The sequence below is a fragment of the Castanea sativa genome, chromosome 11, assembly GCF_040712315.1.
Source record: "Castanea sativa cultivar Marrone di Chiusa Pesio chromosome 11, ASM4071231v1".
NCBI classification, from domain to species: domain Eukaryota; kingdom Viridiplantae; phylum Streptophyta; class Magnoliopsida; order Fagales; family Fagaceae; genus Castanea; species Castanea sativa.
In genome coordinates this window covers 57527867-57541304 of record NC_134023.1, presented here as the reverse complement: position 1 = coordinate 57541304, position 13438 = coordinate 57527867, and the positions used below count along the sequence as shown (strand labels likewise).

At 36.4% G+C, this 13438-nt stretch overlaps 1 protein-coding gene across 1 annotated transcript in view; it reads right to left on the bottom strand.

Annotated features, from left to right (window-relative positions):
* The window catches only part of LOC142615858 (DNA-directed RNA polymerase I subunit 2), a 36229-nt gene extending 25140 nt beyond the window's left edge, over nt 1-11089 (bottom strand). The window contains exons 1-4 of the mRNA XM_075788768.1: nt 10448-11089; nt 7028-7104; nt 6384-6447; nt 5777-5847 (exon numbers count right to left, since the gene is read on the bottom strand). Of these exons, the coding sequence (XP_075644883.1) occupies nt 5777-5847; nt 6384-6447; nt 7028-7104; nt 10448-10924 (689 nt within the window). The 5' untranslated portion in view covers nt 10925-11089. The remainder of the gene's footprint in view (nt 1-5776; nt 5848-6383; nt 6448-7027; nt 7105-10447) is intronic.
* Between the last annotated feature and the right edge of the window lie 2349 nt (nt 11090-13438).

Sequence of the window (13438 nt, the reverse complement as noted above, 5' to 3'; positions counted from 1 at the left end):
ATAGATCTCTCAATATCTTCAAAATAATGACTATTTCTCTCCCTCCAAAGACACCACATTAAGCCATGAGGAACGATGGACCATATATAACCATTTCGATGACGACCAAAACTACTATGCCAACACCCTAACAGCCCCAAAACAGTATGCAACATAACCCAAGAAACTCCAAATAAACCCAAAACCATAGACCAAAGATCTATAGCAATGGGACAGTGAAGGAAGAGATGGTCAACCGATTCACCATTACTCTTGCACATGTAGCACCAATCCAAAATCCACACCTTCCTTTTTCGTAAGTTATCAATCGTCAAGCATTTCCCTAAGGTAGCAGTCCATACAAAGAATGCTACTCTAGAGGGAATCTTCTGCTTCCAAATACTTCTCCAAGGAAAACCGGAGATAGTAGGACCAGTTAAGAATCTATAATAATCTTTCACCAAGAACCCCTTATCTTTGCTAGGAATCCAACACATCTTATGCTCACCAAATCCCCTTATTGAAGAACCGTATATGGTTACCATGAAGCTTGACAAAGCCTCTAATTCCAGAACATGCACACCCCTAAAGAAGCTCACATCCCAAAAAAGGACCCCATTGGGGGATTTCATAAGCTCAACCACACTAGCCTCCTTATTCCTGCAAAATCTGAATAGGTTAGGGTAGCTAACTGCAAGAGGTGTCTCTCCACACCAACGATCTTGCCAAAACTTCACCCTAGACCCATCACCAATATCATACCAAATATGGCATGAGAAAGAAGGCCAACCCTAACTGATACTCTTCTATAAACCAACACCGTAAGGACCATTAACAGATCTGGTACACCAGCCCCCCCCCCCCCAACACACGTCCATATTTCATCTCTATCACTTGTCTCCAAAGGGCACCCTTCTCAATCCCAAATCTCCATAACCACTTCCCAAGTAGAGCTATATTGAAAAGACTTATCTTCCTAATCCCTAATCCACCAAAAGAAATAGGAGCACATATAGAAACCCATTTATCCAAATGAATTTTAGGTTCATCACCGAGACCGCCCCATAAGAAATTCCGTTGAAACTTCTCAATTCGGTTAGCCACACTAGAAGGAATTAGAAATAGAGATAGAAAGTAAGTGGGTAAATTAGAAAGGGTGCTTTTGATTAGAGTGACTCTACCTCCCTTTGATAAATACAAGCGTTTCCAACCCGCCAATTTCCTTTCCATTTTCTCCAAGATCAGATTCCAAATAGTCTTATCCTTGAAATTAGCCCCCAAAGGAAGACCCAGGTATTTCATTGGCAGAGAGCCCTGCTTGCAGCCAAGGACATTTAGCAATAAGTCAAAAATCTGCACTACTCCAACCGGTACCGATTCAGACTTGCCCAAATTAATCTTTAGACCCAACACCACCTCTAACCAAATAAGAATCATACGGAGAATCAAAACCTGGTCTAGATCAGCATCACAAAAAATAAGAGTGTCATCCGCAGAAAGGAGATGAGACACTGCCAAGAATCTTCCCTCAAAATTTTTTTTTTCTTTTTTTTGATAAGTTCTTCCCTCCAAGTTACCCACACTAAATCCTAACAAGCGTCCTTCAAGAACTACTTTATCCAACATTCTTCCCATAGCATTCATCACCAACACAAACAACAAAGGAGACAATGGATCACCTTGTCTCAAACCTCTAGAGCTACCAAAAAACCCACAAGGAGCATCCTTCAAGAACTACTTTATCCAACATTCTTCCTAGAGCATCCATCACCAACACAAACAACAAAGGAGACAATGGATGACCTTGTCTCAAACCTCTGGAGCTACCAAAAAACCCACAAGGAGAGCCATTAATCAAGATAGAGAAGCGGACTGTAGAAAGATAAAAGGAAATCCATTGTCTCCACTTGGCTGAGAACCAACTTCTAACATTTGCAAAAGAAAACTCCAATTTACATGGTCAAAAGCCTTCTCAATATCCAGTTTACAAATCATCCCCGGCACCCCAAACTTCAATCTACTGTCAAGACATTCATTAGCAATAAGAACAGGGTCAAAGATCTGTCTATCCCTCACAAAAGTATTTTGAAATGCTGAGATTATATCCCCCATAACCACGCGAAGCCGATTAGCCAAGACTTTAGCAATAATTTTATAGACCCCCCAACAAGACTAATGGGCCAGAAATCCCTTATCTCACTTGCTGCAAGTTTTTTTGGGATGAGAGTAATAAAAGTAGCGTTTAAGCTTTTCTCAAACTGACCTTTAGCAAAAAAATGATGAAATACAGTCATAAGATCAGGTTCGACAATCCCCCAGCAAGTTTGGAAAAATGCCATTGGAAAGCCATCTGGAGCAGGAGATTTATCACCATGAAAACTCTTAACAACATCAAAGATTTCTGCCTCTTCAAAAGGTCGCTCAAGCCAGTCTGCATTATCACCGGATATCATTGGAGAAACTAACACATCTGGAAAAAGCCGAACAACCTAGTGCTCAAAATACAAATCCATGAAGAAATGAGTAATGCAGTCTGCAATCATGCCCCTAATTAGAAGACAAGGTACCGTTAACCATTAGACTTTCAATACCATTATTTTTCCTGTTAGAATTAGCCATTCTATGAAAGAATCTAGTATTGGCGTCCCCTTCCTTCAAATGCAACACCCTAGACTTTTATCTCCAACTAATCTCTTCTAAAAGAGTCAACTTTTCAATATCGGTACAAAGATTAACTTGTACTAACTTTTCCTCAGCTGATAATCTACGGGTCTCCTCTTTAGCATCTAAAACATTCAACTTGCTCCAAAGGTCCTGCTTCTTAAACGTTACATTTCCAAACTCCGTCTCGTTCCACTTTTTTAAATCCAACTTCAAGGCAGCCAACTTCTTAGCTAAAATAAAACTAGGGGTTCCTTGGAACAAATAAGAAGCCCACCACGTCTGCACTTTATTTACAAAATTATCCACTCTCAACCACATATGTTCAAAACGGAAAGGAATTCTACCTCTTCATTGACTTCCACCCTCCAATAGAATAGGAAAATGGTCTGAAAGAACTCTAAACATCCTTTTTTGGGAAAACTGAGTGAAGTGATCTGCCAAAAGAGGGGAGAAAAGAAACCGATCTAGGCGAGAAGCTGATGAGGAATTGGACCAGGTGTAAAGGCCCCCTACCAAGGGAATATCCATCAACCCATGAAGAGAGATAAAGTCAAAGAAGCCATACATAGCCCAAGAATAGCTAGCAGCCCCCAGCCGCTCTAAAGGGAAACAGATGATATTAAAGTCACCTCCTAAGCACCATGGCAAATCCCCCCAAGTGATCAGCCCGGTTAGTTCCTCCCACATCAACCTACGCCTTTTGTTTAAATTTGGTCCATAAACACCAGTAAAAGTCCACTCAAAATGATCACCAACATTATTAAACTTGCTTGAAACCGAAAAATGTCCAAACGCTTCCTCCACCTTTTCCACAACCCGACTGTTCCACATCAATAAAATACCTCCAGAAGCACCATCAGAACCCAGGTACAACCAATCTACGTATGAGCAACTCCATATACTTCGAACAATACCTCTAGTAATCCATTCTAGTTTAGTCTCCTGTAAACACACGATATCAGCCTTCCAAGAACGCAACAAGTTACGAATTTGAAGCCTCTTTTCTATTACATTCAGCCCTCTAACATTCCAGGAAAGTACTTTCAAATTCATTGAGCCACAAAGAGAACCCGGTCCCTAATAGAACCACTTCGCCTAGCCGAGGTAGAGCCATAATTAATAGAACTGAACAACCCCTTCAACTCTCTTAAACCTTTCAACCCCGAGCTTTTAAAGCCACAAGTTATCTTGTTCACCTCAGCCCTCCACTTTAATTCAGCTTCAATGGCCAACAAAAATTCTTTTGCTTGATCTTCCAAGCCCTCTAGGGATGTGCCAAGGAAACTATCGAAATTATTGAATCTCCTTTGAAACTACTTTGAGTAAGGTACTTGCCTCTCTGAATTATCTACACCCACAAACCTCTCCTCATCCACAACCGACTGTTTTGCCATAGCTGAAGGGAGAGAAAAAGCAAGTGGTTCAACAGCTAGAGGCTGATTAGCATCCTCCGAGTAGGTATCTGAAACCCGTCCTCCACCAACACTTCATCCTCTTCGATAAGAGTCGTTGACCCATTGATAGCTTCAGAAGACTCCCACGGAACTAAGGCCAACTGTTTTTGCTCCTCCAATACCTCGATAACTTCACACCATGGCAGAGGTATCGGAATCAAAACCGCAACCCTCCTTCCGTCACGCAGTTCAAGTACCCACTACTCCGAATTCCCCCATTTCTTGACTATATTGTCGGAATGCTCCTAAAGAAACAGTCGGAAACCTCATTCTAAGCCCTCTTCACTACTATGGTGCATGCCACCTCAATTTTGGAACTATCGGCCTCATCGGAACCGAGAAGCTCAACCTCGACTACATCGGAGGTATGATTCAAGTCAGACAACACCGATAAAACATACCTGGCGTCATCGACCTTATCGGAGTCATGAAAGTGAGCAGCGGCGACCATCAGCGACATCAACGGCGTTATCGGCACCTCCACCACCCCATCGGAGCTCAGAACTTCAACCGCTGGGGACGATGAGGCCGATGGAAGCAACGAAGACTTCTTTGGAGGTTGGGACTCTCGAATCGAGAAAGACAAGGGGTTAAACTCTTTTGATTTGGGCCGCCAGACCAAGGTGGGTTTGTGCTTAAGTATTATCCATTTAGGCCATGGTCAACTTCTTGTTTATGACTTAATTGTTCTTAAATTTGTTTCCTATTTTACAATCTAATTGCCTACCTAACACATGCCTCTTAGGGGGATTCAATAGCCATTAAGTACAGCAAAGTTGGTGCAAAAGAATTTGTTTTCATTGTTTTATTTTTTGCGCAAGAGCTCATGAACAAGATGACATCAAATGCATTAATTGGGGAGATCTTTCTCGTCTTACAGTTCGCTGCAGGAATGATGACATATGTTGGAGCTGCAACGCTATTAGTTTTAAAATTTGAAGTTGTTAGGCAAAGGTATACCATACATTGGTGGTATACTACGTTGGACCTATATCGTGGTTCAATAGGGCTTTATCATTTATGGCCCTTGTCCAATGTGACATTTGTTTAATCTCATATTAGGTCCGAGTATACGTGCTCATCCCCCAAGTTCATTGGGTCTCTTAGTCTTAGTTTTCTTGCCAAAATATGAACAAGGATCAGAATCCAATTACTATTACTTCAAGTCTGAAGTGTCACCCCTAAGGCGTGAAATGCAAAATCCTAACTACTGACTCCCAGGAACCCTAGTGTGATTACAGGCTTATAATATCTTCTTTCTTAGAAATTTTATTAGCTAAAAATCTGGACATCAACCAGAAATTTTAGTTTCAAAGCTCTTTTTCACAGAATCAGGGTAGTATGAATGAACTTGGTGACAGGCTTAGATATCATATTTCAACCTACATAAGTGAGACTTATATATAAATAAGAATGTGAAATTATTGGACCAAAAATTTGTAAGTAAATGTTACAGGTATATGCATCTACAGAGTTCTATATTGTGGTATCTTTAAAATTCTATCTACGAGAATAAGCTGTCAAATTAGATTATCATATTTCAAAATTACACAAAATAAATCCATATTTAAATCCTCAGTTATCCTTCTAAATCTGCATGAGATATCTGATAGGAACATAAAAATTAGATAGTAAATATGACAAGAAGATACTCTACTGGCATAGTATGAAGAGAGGACCTTATGACAACTGCTTTATCAGTATATCCTTCTCTGCGATCACTAAATGAATTCCGCACCATACTCATTGGCTGGATCAAAAACAGCTTACTTCAGCTATGCAACATTTATTAGTAAGGAGGAAAAAATTTTAAAATAAATAAATAATTTTAAAAAAAAAAAAAAGAGAAAAAAAATAACATCAAAAAAAGTACTGATTCACTTCAAAAACTATCCTTGATGCATCAAAGATTTCAATGTTAACCAAACATAAAATAACATAAATTAAGCAACTAGCTAGTTGGGAAATTGTTTGGGTGGTCTCGTATTTGAGGTTTTACACAATGTATTTCCGTTTTTGATTTCGTGTAACTTGTTTCTGTTTCTGTTTAATTTGTTTGTATTTGTTTCTAGTACAATATGTTCATCATCATGAACATGATGTACTTTTTTAATGAAAATATCTATTACCTATCATAAACAAAAAAAGCAACTGACTAGCTCAAAGTTTTTTTTAGATCTTCCCGATATTACAATAAATCCAAGCTCAAGACATAATATAAGGTTGAACACCTTCACCCACTTGACTATCACAAAAGAAACGCAAAAGACAAAGGGGCTCACTTACATAATTCCGCTTTGGCAATATTAAGAGTCGAACCACTCTTTCAAGACCATTCAAGATGAAGTATCTACAAAAAACAACGAAAAATTAGGGGGGGGAAGAAATTTAATGAACTAGGAATTATATTCAGATTAAACAAAATATATATATATATATTATTTTATTTTATTTTTAAAAGAACACTGATAAATATCTTTAACAAACTCTCCTCCTTGAAGAACATAGTTGAGAAAAATGCGACAATAAATAATACTTGAATCTTTCTTTTTTTTTAGAATTTCAATCTATGGTGTCCGCTTCTGATGATTGTGTTCTTTATCATCAAACCAAGACACCAATTGGCTTTTGGTATAGGCGGAGATTGATATTTGAATCTTAAAAGACCACAATAAGCAGATTTCAAGCTTTTATCACATTTATAATGGTACTGAAATCTCCAGCACAATTGTAGAAACACTTAACTTATTTGCATTCACTATGTTAGTTAGCAAATTCTAGTCTTGTGATTGACAATATGATGCAACTATATACTAATATACATCTAAGTTTCATAAGCAAGATAATGCAACCATATTCTCATTAGTTTCAACAGCAAGATAATGCATTCACTATGTTTTTATTAGTTTGAAGGACATCACAATACTTACCCACCCATTTCTGATGGTTCTTCTCTGCAAGAGACTAGTTTCTGGGGATCAGCACCTCTCAAATGACAATACTTTGACTGCATATAATACATTCATGAAACACCAGAATGGAAAAAAGAAGAAGAGGATAATTTAGGTGATTCCACCATATAAAATACAGTATGGCTTAATTTAAATAACAAGCAACCAATTTATGTGTTGTTATCTTTATTGAGCACCGAAAGCATAGGCATTCAAAATGTAATGTCATGTGTATGCATAACTATATTCAACAATGTGTATTGAACCCTGCATGCACACTCATACCAACATCCGAATAGGATAACAATACAGGTTAGATCACAACAAACAAATAGTAATAAATAAATCAAAATAATTTCTCTTTTTGTTCGGTGAATTTTTCTTTTTTTTAATTACTAACTTTATTGGTGGATGAATTAAATTCTAGAAAAATGTTGCTTCACAAATTTCCACATTAAAAAAATTGAATTATTGCATAAATGAAACAACAAATCATTGCAACATATTATAAAGACCAAATTTACATAAAAGAACATTCAAAAATGAATAAACACCCCTCTAAGGAAAATAAATAACAGTAAGCAAGGGGTAGATATATGAGTTTGAGTAAATGAAGTAGAGGAAAGATACGACAAAAGAAACCACTCAAACAAACCCGAAGCATGTATCCACACAAACAAAGTCTTGAGGAATAATAAATTCACGTCATGAACCAATCTTTCATAACCCTCAAGTGTCCAAGCATTCCGTTCCCGCTAAATGCCCTGCATGAGGCAACGGGGAATCATACTCCAAATCCTACCACTACCACCCACTAAAGTTGCCTTTCCAACTAGCTAACAGATCCATAACACCTTTTGGCATAGCTTAATGAACCCCAAACAAAAAAAATATCATGTTCCAAATCAAAAAACAAAACAAAACAAAAAAACTATATAGACGCCTTTGAAAAGATTTTATTTTATCAGAATAAAGACTTTGATCATTCATGGTTCTTAATGTTCGACAAAAGTTTCAACAGCCAAATACCAACATGGTTCCTTAAATGGTGGGAAATGTTTGGATCAATCCCTTAGTTCTTCCCAAAACCCCTCCAGGATGCCCTCAGGTATTTCAGCCCAAGATTCCAAGTCAACAATCACAATTAACTCAACTCATACCCCCCCCTACCAGAAATAGGTACCCATCTGATGGGCCAACCTAAAGTTGCTCACCAGCCACTAACATATAGACAAAAGTGCACTAGCAAACCCACAATGAATGAGCACCAAAGCCTAGGGCACACTTGTTACGTGCAAGCATTACTTTTATTTATTAGTTAGTTTAAATTTGTAGAAACGTATCTTTAGTGCACTTGTTTTGGTTTTGTTCCACCATTTGCTGCTACTTCTTAGGACTCGATTGTTGTAGTGTTATAGACTAGTGGTACGCAATTTCTAACCTTGAATCAATAAAGTTATATGCACTTTAATTATGTGAAAACACTTGTGTCCATTTTATCAAATTTGAAGGCATTGGTTCCCTTGAAGCTAGTTTTTGTAACTTTCCCTTATATTTAACTATAATCACTATGTAAATTCATGCAATATATCACATTTTGTGATAAATGAGCATAGACATATAGTTCTTAACTAAACCAGAATAAACAAACAAGCACTCAAAATTAACTAATCAAAACAAAACCACAAATTGTGATGAATTCTATAAAACCGGAACGAAACACAGAGCACAAACCTTAAGCATGTATAATAAGCAAGTACTGATCAAAACAGGTCCAATATGAAGCTGGTCAGGGGAATTGGGTTCAGTTTTGGCATGACTGCTGGTGTAGCGACCATCCTCTTAGAGTCTTTTCCAATCTTGTATGAGAATGCTACTGATTGGGAGGCTTCTGTTGAGTCTTTATTGATGAGGCAGCAGGGGGGAGGGGGGGGAGGAGGAGTTGGGATGTGCAGTTCCATTGTGACTTTAATAATGGGGAGATGGAATTCGTGGCAGCTTTCATCCATCTTTAGGAGTCTCACATCCCTCCTACTGATGGTGGGGATCGAATGAGGCGGAAGTTGAGGAAGAGTGGGGACTTTTGAGATTTATTCTTTTATGGTGTGTTGAAGGGGTCTTCCTCTGCCTCTAGGTACTAGGGGGGTCAAGACCTCTCAAAGAGTTTCCTTTTTTGATTTGAAAGCAGCACTGGGAAAGATGCTCATTTCATACAATTTAAGGAGAAGAGGTTTTTCTATAGTAGATTGGTGTTGTATGTGCCCGTGAAATGGGGAATCAGTGAACTATCATTTGATCCATTGTGGGAGGGCCCACCAGTCGTGGAGCTTTGCTTTAAGATCATTTCAAGTTGCATGGGTGATGCCTAAGAGAGTTATTGATCATTGATCTTTTGATAGATTGGAGAAACTGACTGTGGAAACATCATTCCGCTAGGTGGAACTTGACACCTTATGTTTTACGTGGTGTATATGGAGGGAGAGGAACAAGCATACATTTGGGGATGTGGGGAGCTCGGGAGGACAGCTCTTTGCTTCATTCATAGGAACTTTATTTGATTGGTATCAGGCTTGGGGACTCACATCCATTGTCATTGCTTCATGGTCTTTTTGCATAAATTAGTCAAACAAAAAAAAGGAACACACGTATTGCGGCAATTTAAACTGTCTCAAACTAGTCCATTTTATCAAATTTAGAGTCTTTAGTGATAAATAAGCATAGACACATAGTTTTTAACTAATCCATAAAAAAATAAAACAGAACAAACAAACAAAAGCACATGAACAAATCAAAATTTAGAGTCTTTTGTGATAAATAAACATGTGCATATATTGTTCATAGCTAATCCATATAAAAAAACCAAACAAGCAACAAAACTTATGTCATAAAGTTTACAAAACCCGAAACGAAACGAAACAAATCTATGGTCCGCTACTTCATGAAACTGGTTGGGAAAACATTTTTCCACTACATGGAACTTGACACCTTTATGTTCAATGTGGTGTATACGGAGGGATTGGAACACGTGTACCAAACTTTATTTGATTGGTATCAGGCTTGGAGACTCAAATCTATGGTCCACTGCTTCATGGTCTTTTTGCATGAAGTAGCCTTTTTTTTTTCAATTAAATTTTCTCTAATCTATCCACACACAAAAAAAAAAAAAAAAAAAACTTGGGTATCGTGGATATCCAAACTCTCTCAAACTAGTCCAAAATTTAGAGTCTTTTGCGCTCAACAAGCATAGACACATAGTTCTTTAACTAATCCATAAAAATACAAACAAAAGCACTCAGAGCATGAACCTAGTAATGATGAACATACATACACATAGCAACAAAATTTATGTCACGAATTTTACAAAACCCGAAACGAAACGAAACGAAGCAGAGCACGAACCTTAAGCATGATTGGAAACTGTCCGAAATTGAAGCGCTCTCTAATGACAGGTCCATCGTCGTACTGAAAGCAAACCTCCGCCATCAACGCCCCGGTATACGAGCTCTTGAACTGCCTGCATTCGTAAGGGTACAGGAACTCGCGAAACGTGGACTTGGAAGAGGACAGAGCCGAGGACGAGGACGACCGGTCCTTCATGGGAGGGAACAGCTTGGGGTTCTCGAAGGAGATCTTGAGGGTGCGGTTGGAGAAGGAGTCGTGAATCTGGACGGGCTTGATGCTATCGAAGAGGATCGAGAGACCCGCGTCCGCCATGTAATCGAACGACTCGATTTGGTGGCGGAACAGCTCCCGCAGCGGCTCGAGGTCCTCTGGAGCCGGCATCGGCCTCGGCTTCACGATCCGTTTCCGCTTCTGTATTCCGAAATACTGGGGAACAAAGGACGGCTTCTTGTCTTCTTGCTTTTGTTGTGACATCCTTGCTTTTGCTTTTTGCTTTTTGCTTTTTGCTCACTCTGTCTGTATTGAATGAAAACGCAGGTGTGGTCTGAATGTGATGGTTTTGGAGAGAGAGAGAGGAGAAGGAGGAGGAGGAGGGAGCTGTTAGTTGGGGTTTTGAAGAGGTTTTTGAGTGACAACAACGGGAAAGGAAAGGGTTTTGTGAGAGAGAGAGAGAGAGGGTTTAGGGTTCGGGTATGGTTTGGGCTTTTTATGTGACTTGGGCTTTTTATGTCATAGTATCCATCCACCTGGTCCAAATTGTTTTATTTTTTTATATACAAATTTACCTTCTTCTTCGTTTTCTACGTTCAATTAGCAACGTTAAAAGGAAATAGAACTACCGTGCAAACTTGACGCGATGGTCATTTCATAAATATAAATACTTATGGACTATAGGGAGTAAGGATTGAAGTTCAAGTTTTTAGAAGAGAGTTTCATACACTTATACACTTTAATTAGGTTAGAGTATAATTTTTATCTTGTATAAAAATTATAAAAAAAAATTAAAAATGAGATTTTTTTTATTTTGACAAATTACAATTTACCCATGTGTAATTTTGATATTTTACCCACTTTAAGTTTGACCAAAATTTAAGTTACCTACCTATGGTTTGAAATTTCATGATGCAAGTATTCCAATTGATAGTTTTTTATCTTATTTAATTTTGTATTTTTATGCTTTTTTTTTTTTAGAAAAGAAACATAGAAGTTGAATAAAATTACATATTTAGATTTGTTTTCAACAGAGATACGTTATAGAAATCTAACTGAACTAATATCAAGTGAATAAAGTGTTAAATTTCAAGCCACAGGCATGGTAGCTTAAATTTTGGTCAAACCATAAATGAGTAAATTGTAATTTGCCCTTTTTTATTTTTTATTTTGGGTTTAGTGTCAATGTGTCATAATACTTAAAAGTAAGATAGAAATAATAACCTAATTTTTAGGATCTTTTAAAAGTTATAATTTTTGAATTTAAAATAAAACGTTATAATTCAAATTGAATCAGAGAAAGGAAAATACCTAAAATTTATTAACTTTTTAAAAAATAGTAAATTACTCTTTGAACCAATTTGCGTTTTTAAATTTAAAATTATTTAACTAAAATATAAGGATATTTTTAGAGAGTTTAAACATTTGTGTAAGGATATTTTAGTACACAAAATGATGAAACCTAAATAAAGAACCCTGTTATTAAGTGTATGGGAAAAAAATTTCGATTGTTTCATGGAATACATTATATGAAAATGTTAGAAATAAAGTTTGATTGAAATGTGTAAACTTTGGACAATGAAAATGTTACTTGGGATGTGTAAAGGGTGAAATGTATAAATCCTATAAGGGAGATGTATATCCATAAGTGTACTCATTATTATAACCTTATCTTATAAACTTTATAAGCATTCTAAGGTCTTATATATATGTCGGATTACTTTACTGTTATTGTATAAATCTAAGAGACATCAAAAGAATTGTGGATGACCACTTGAATATAATAGTTTATCAATATATATTTCTTGTTTATTTTTACTTTATTTTATATATATTTCTATCATTTCACAATATGTTATTAGCCCGAGCTTCTACCCAATATTTGGAAAGGAAGTTGTCCTCCTATTGTTCTTCAATCATTAAAGATTATTTGTGTAGTTCTCTCAACTCACTATTATTAAGTGTATGGGGAAAAAATTTCGATTGTTTCATGGAAAACATTATATGAAAATGTTAGAAATAAAGTTTGATTGAAATGTGTAAACTTTGGACAATGAAAATGTTATTTGGGATGTGTAAAGGGTGAAATATATAAATCTTATAAGGGAGATGTATATCCATAAGTGTACTCATTATTATAACATTATCCCATAAACTTTACAAGCATTCTAAGGTCCTATATATATGTGGGATTACTTTACTGTTATTGTATAAATCTAAGAGAGATCAAAAGAATTGTGGATGACCACTTGAATATAATAGTTTATCAATATATATTTCTTGTTTATTTTTACTTTATTTTATATATATTTCTATCATTTCACAATACGTTATTAGCTCGAGCTTCTACCCAATCTTTGGAAAGGAAGTTGTCCTCCTATTATTCTTCAATCATCAAAGATTATTTGTGTAGTTCTCTCAACTCACTGTAAGTTTTCCTTTTAAGGAATTAGTAATTATCCTATTTACTTTTTACGTTTTATGCTCATAATTTTAGTAATTTTTAATTGATTAAAAATTTGATGAGATACACATTATCCTATTATTGTATATTATTATGAGATTCACTTTATCCTATTATTATATATTATGAGATTCACATTTATTTAGTTATGGTTAGTAATATATTGTTATATTGTCTTCACGTTTATTTATACCTATAGCTATATATTACGTGTACTTATAATCTTTAATAATGCAAAGTATTGTTTCATTACAATTAAATTTGAACATGTATATGTAGTACTATTTTTAAAAAAAATTGTGTATGATAAAATA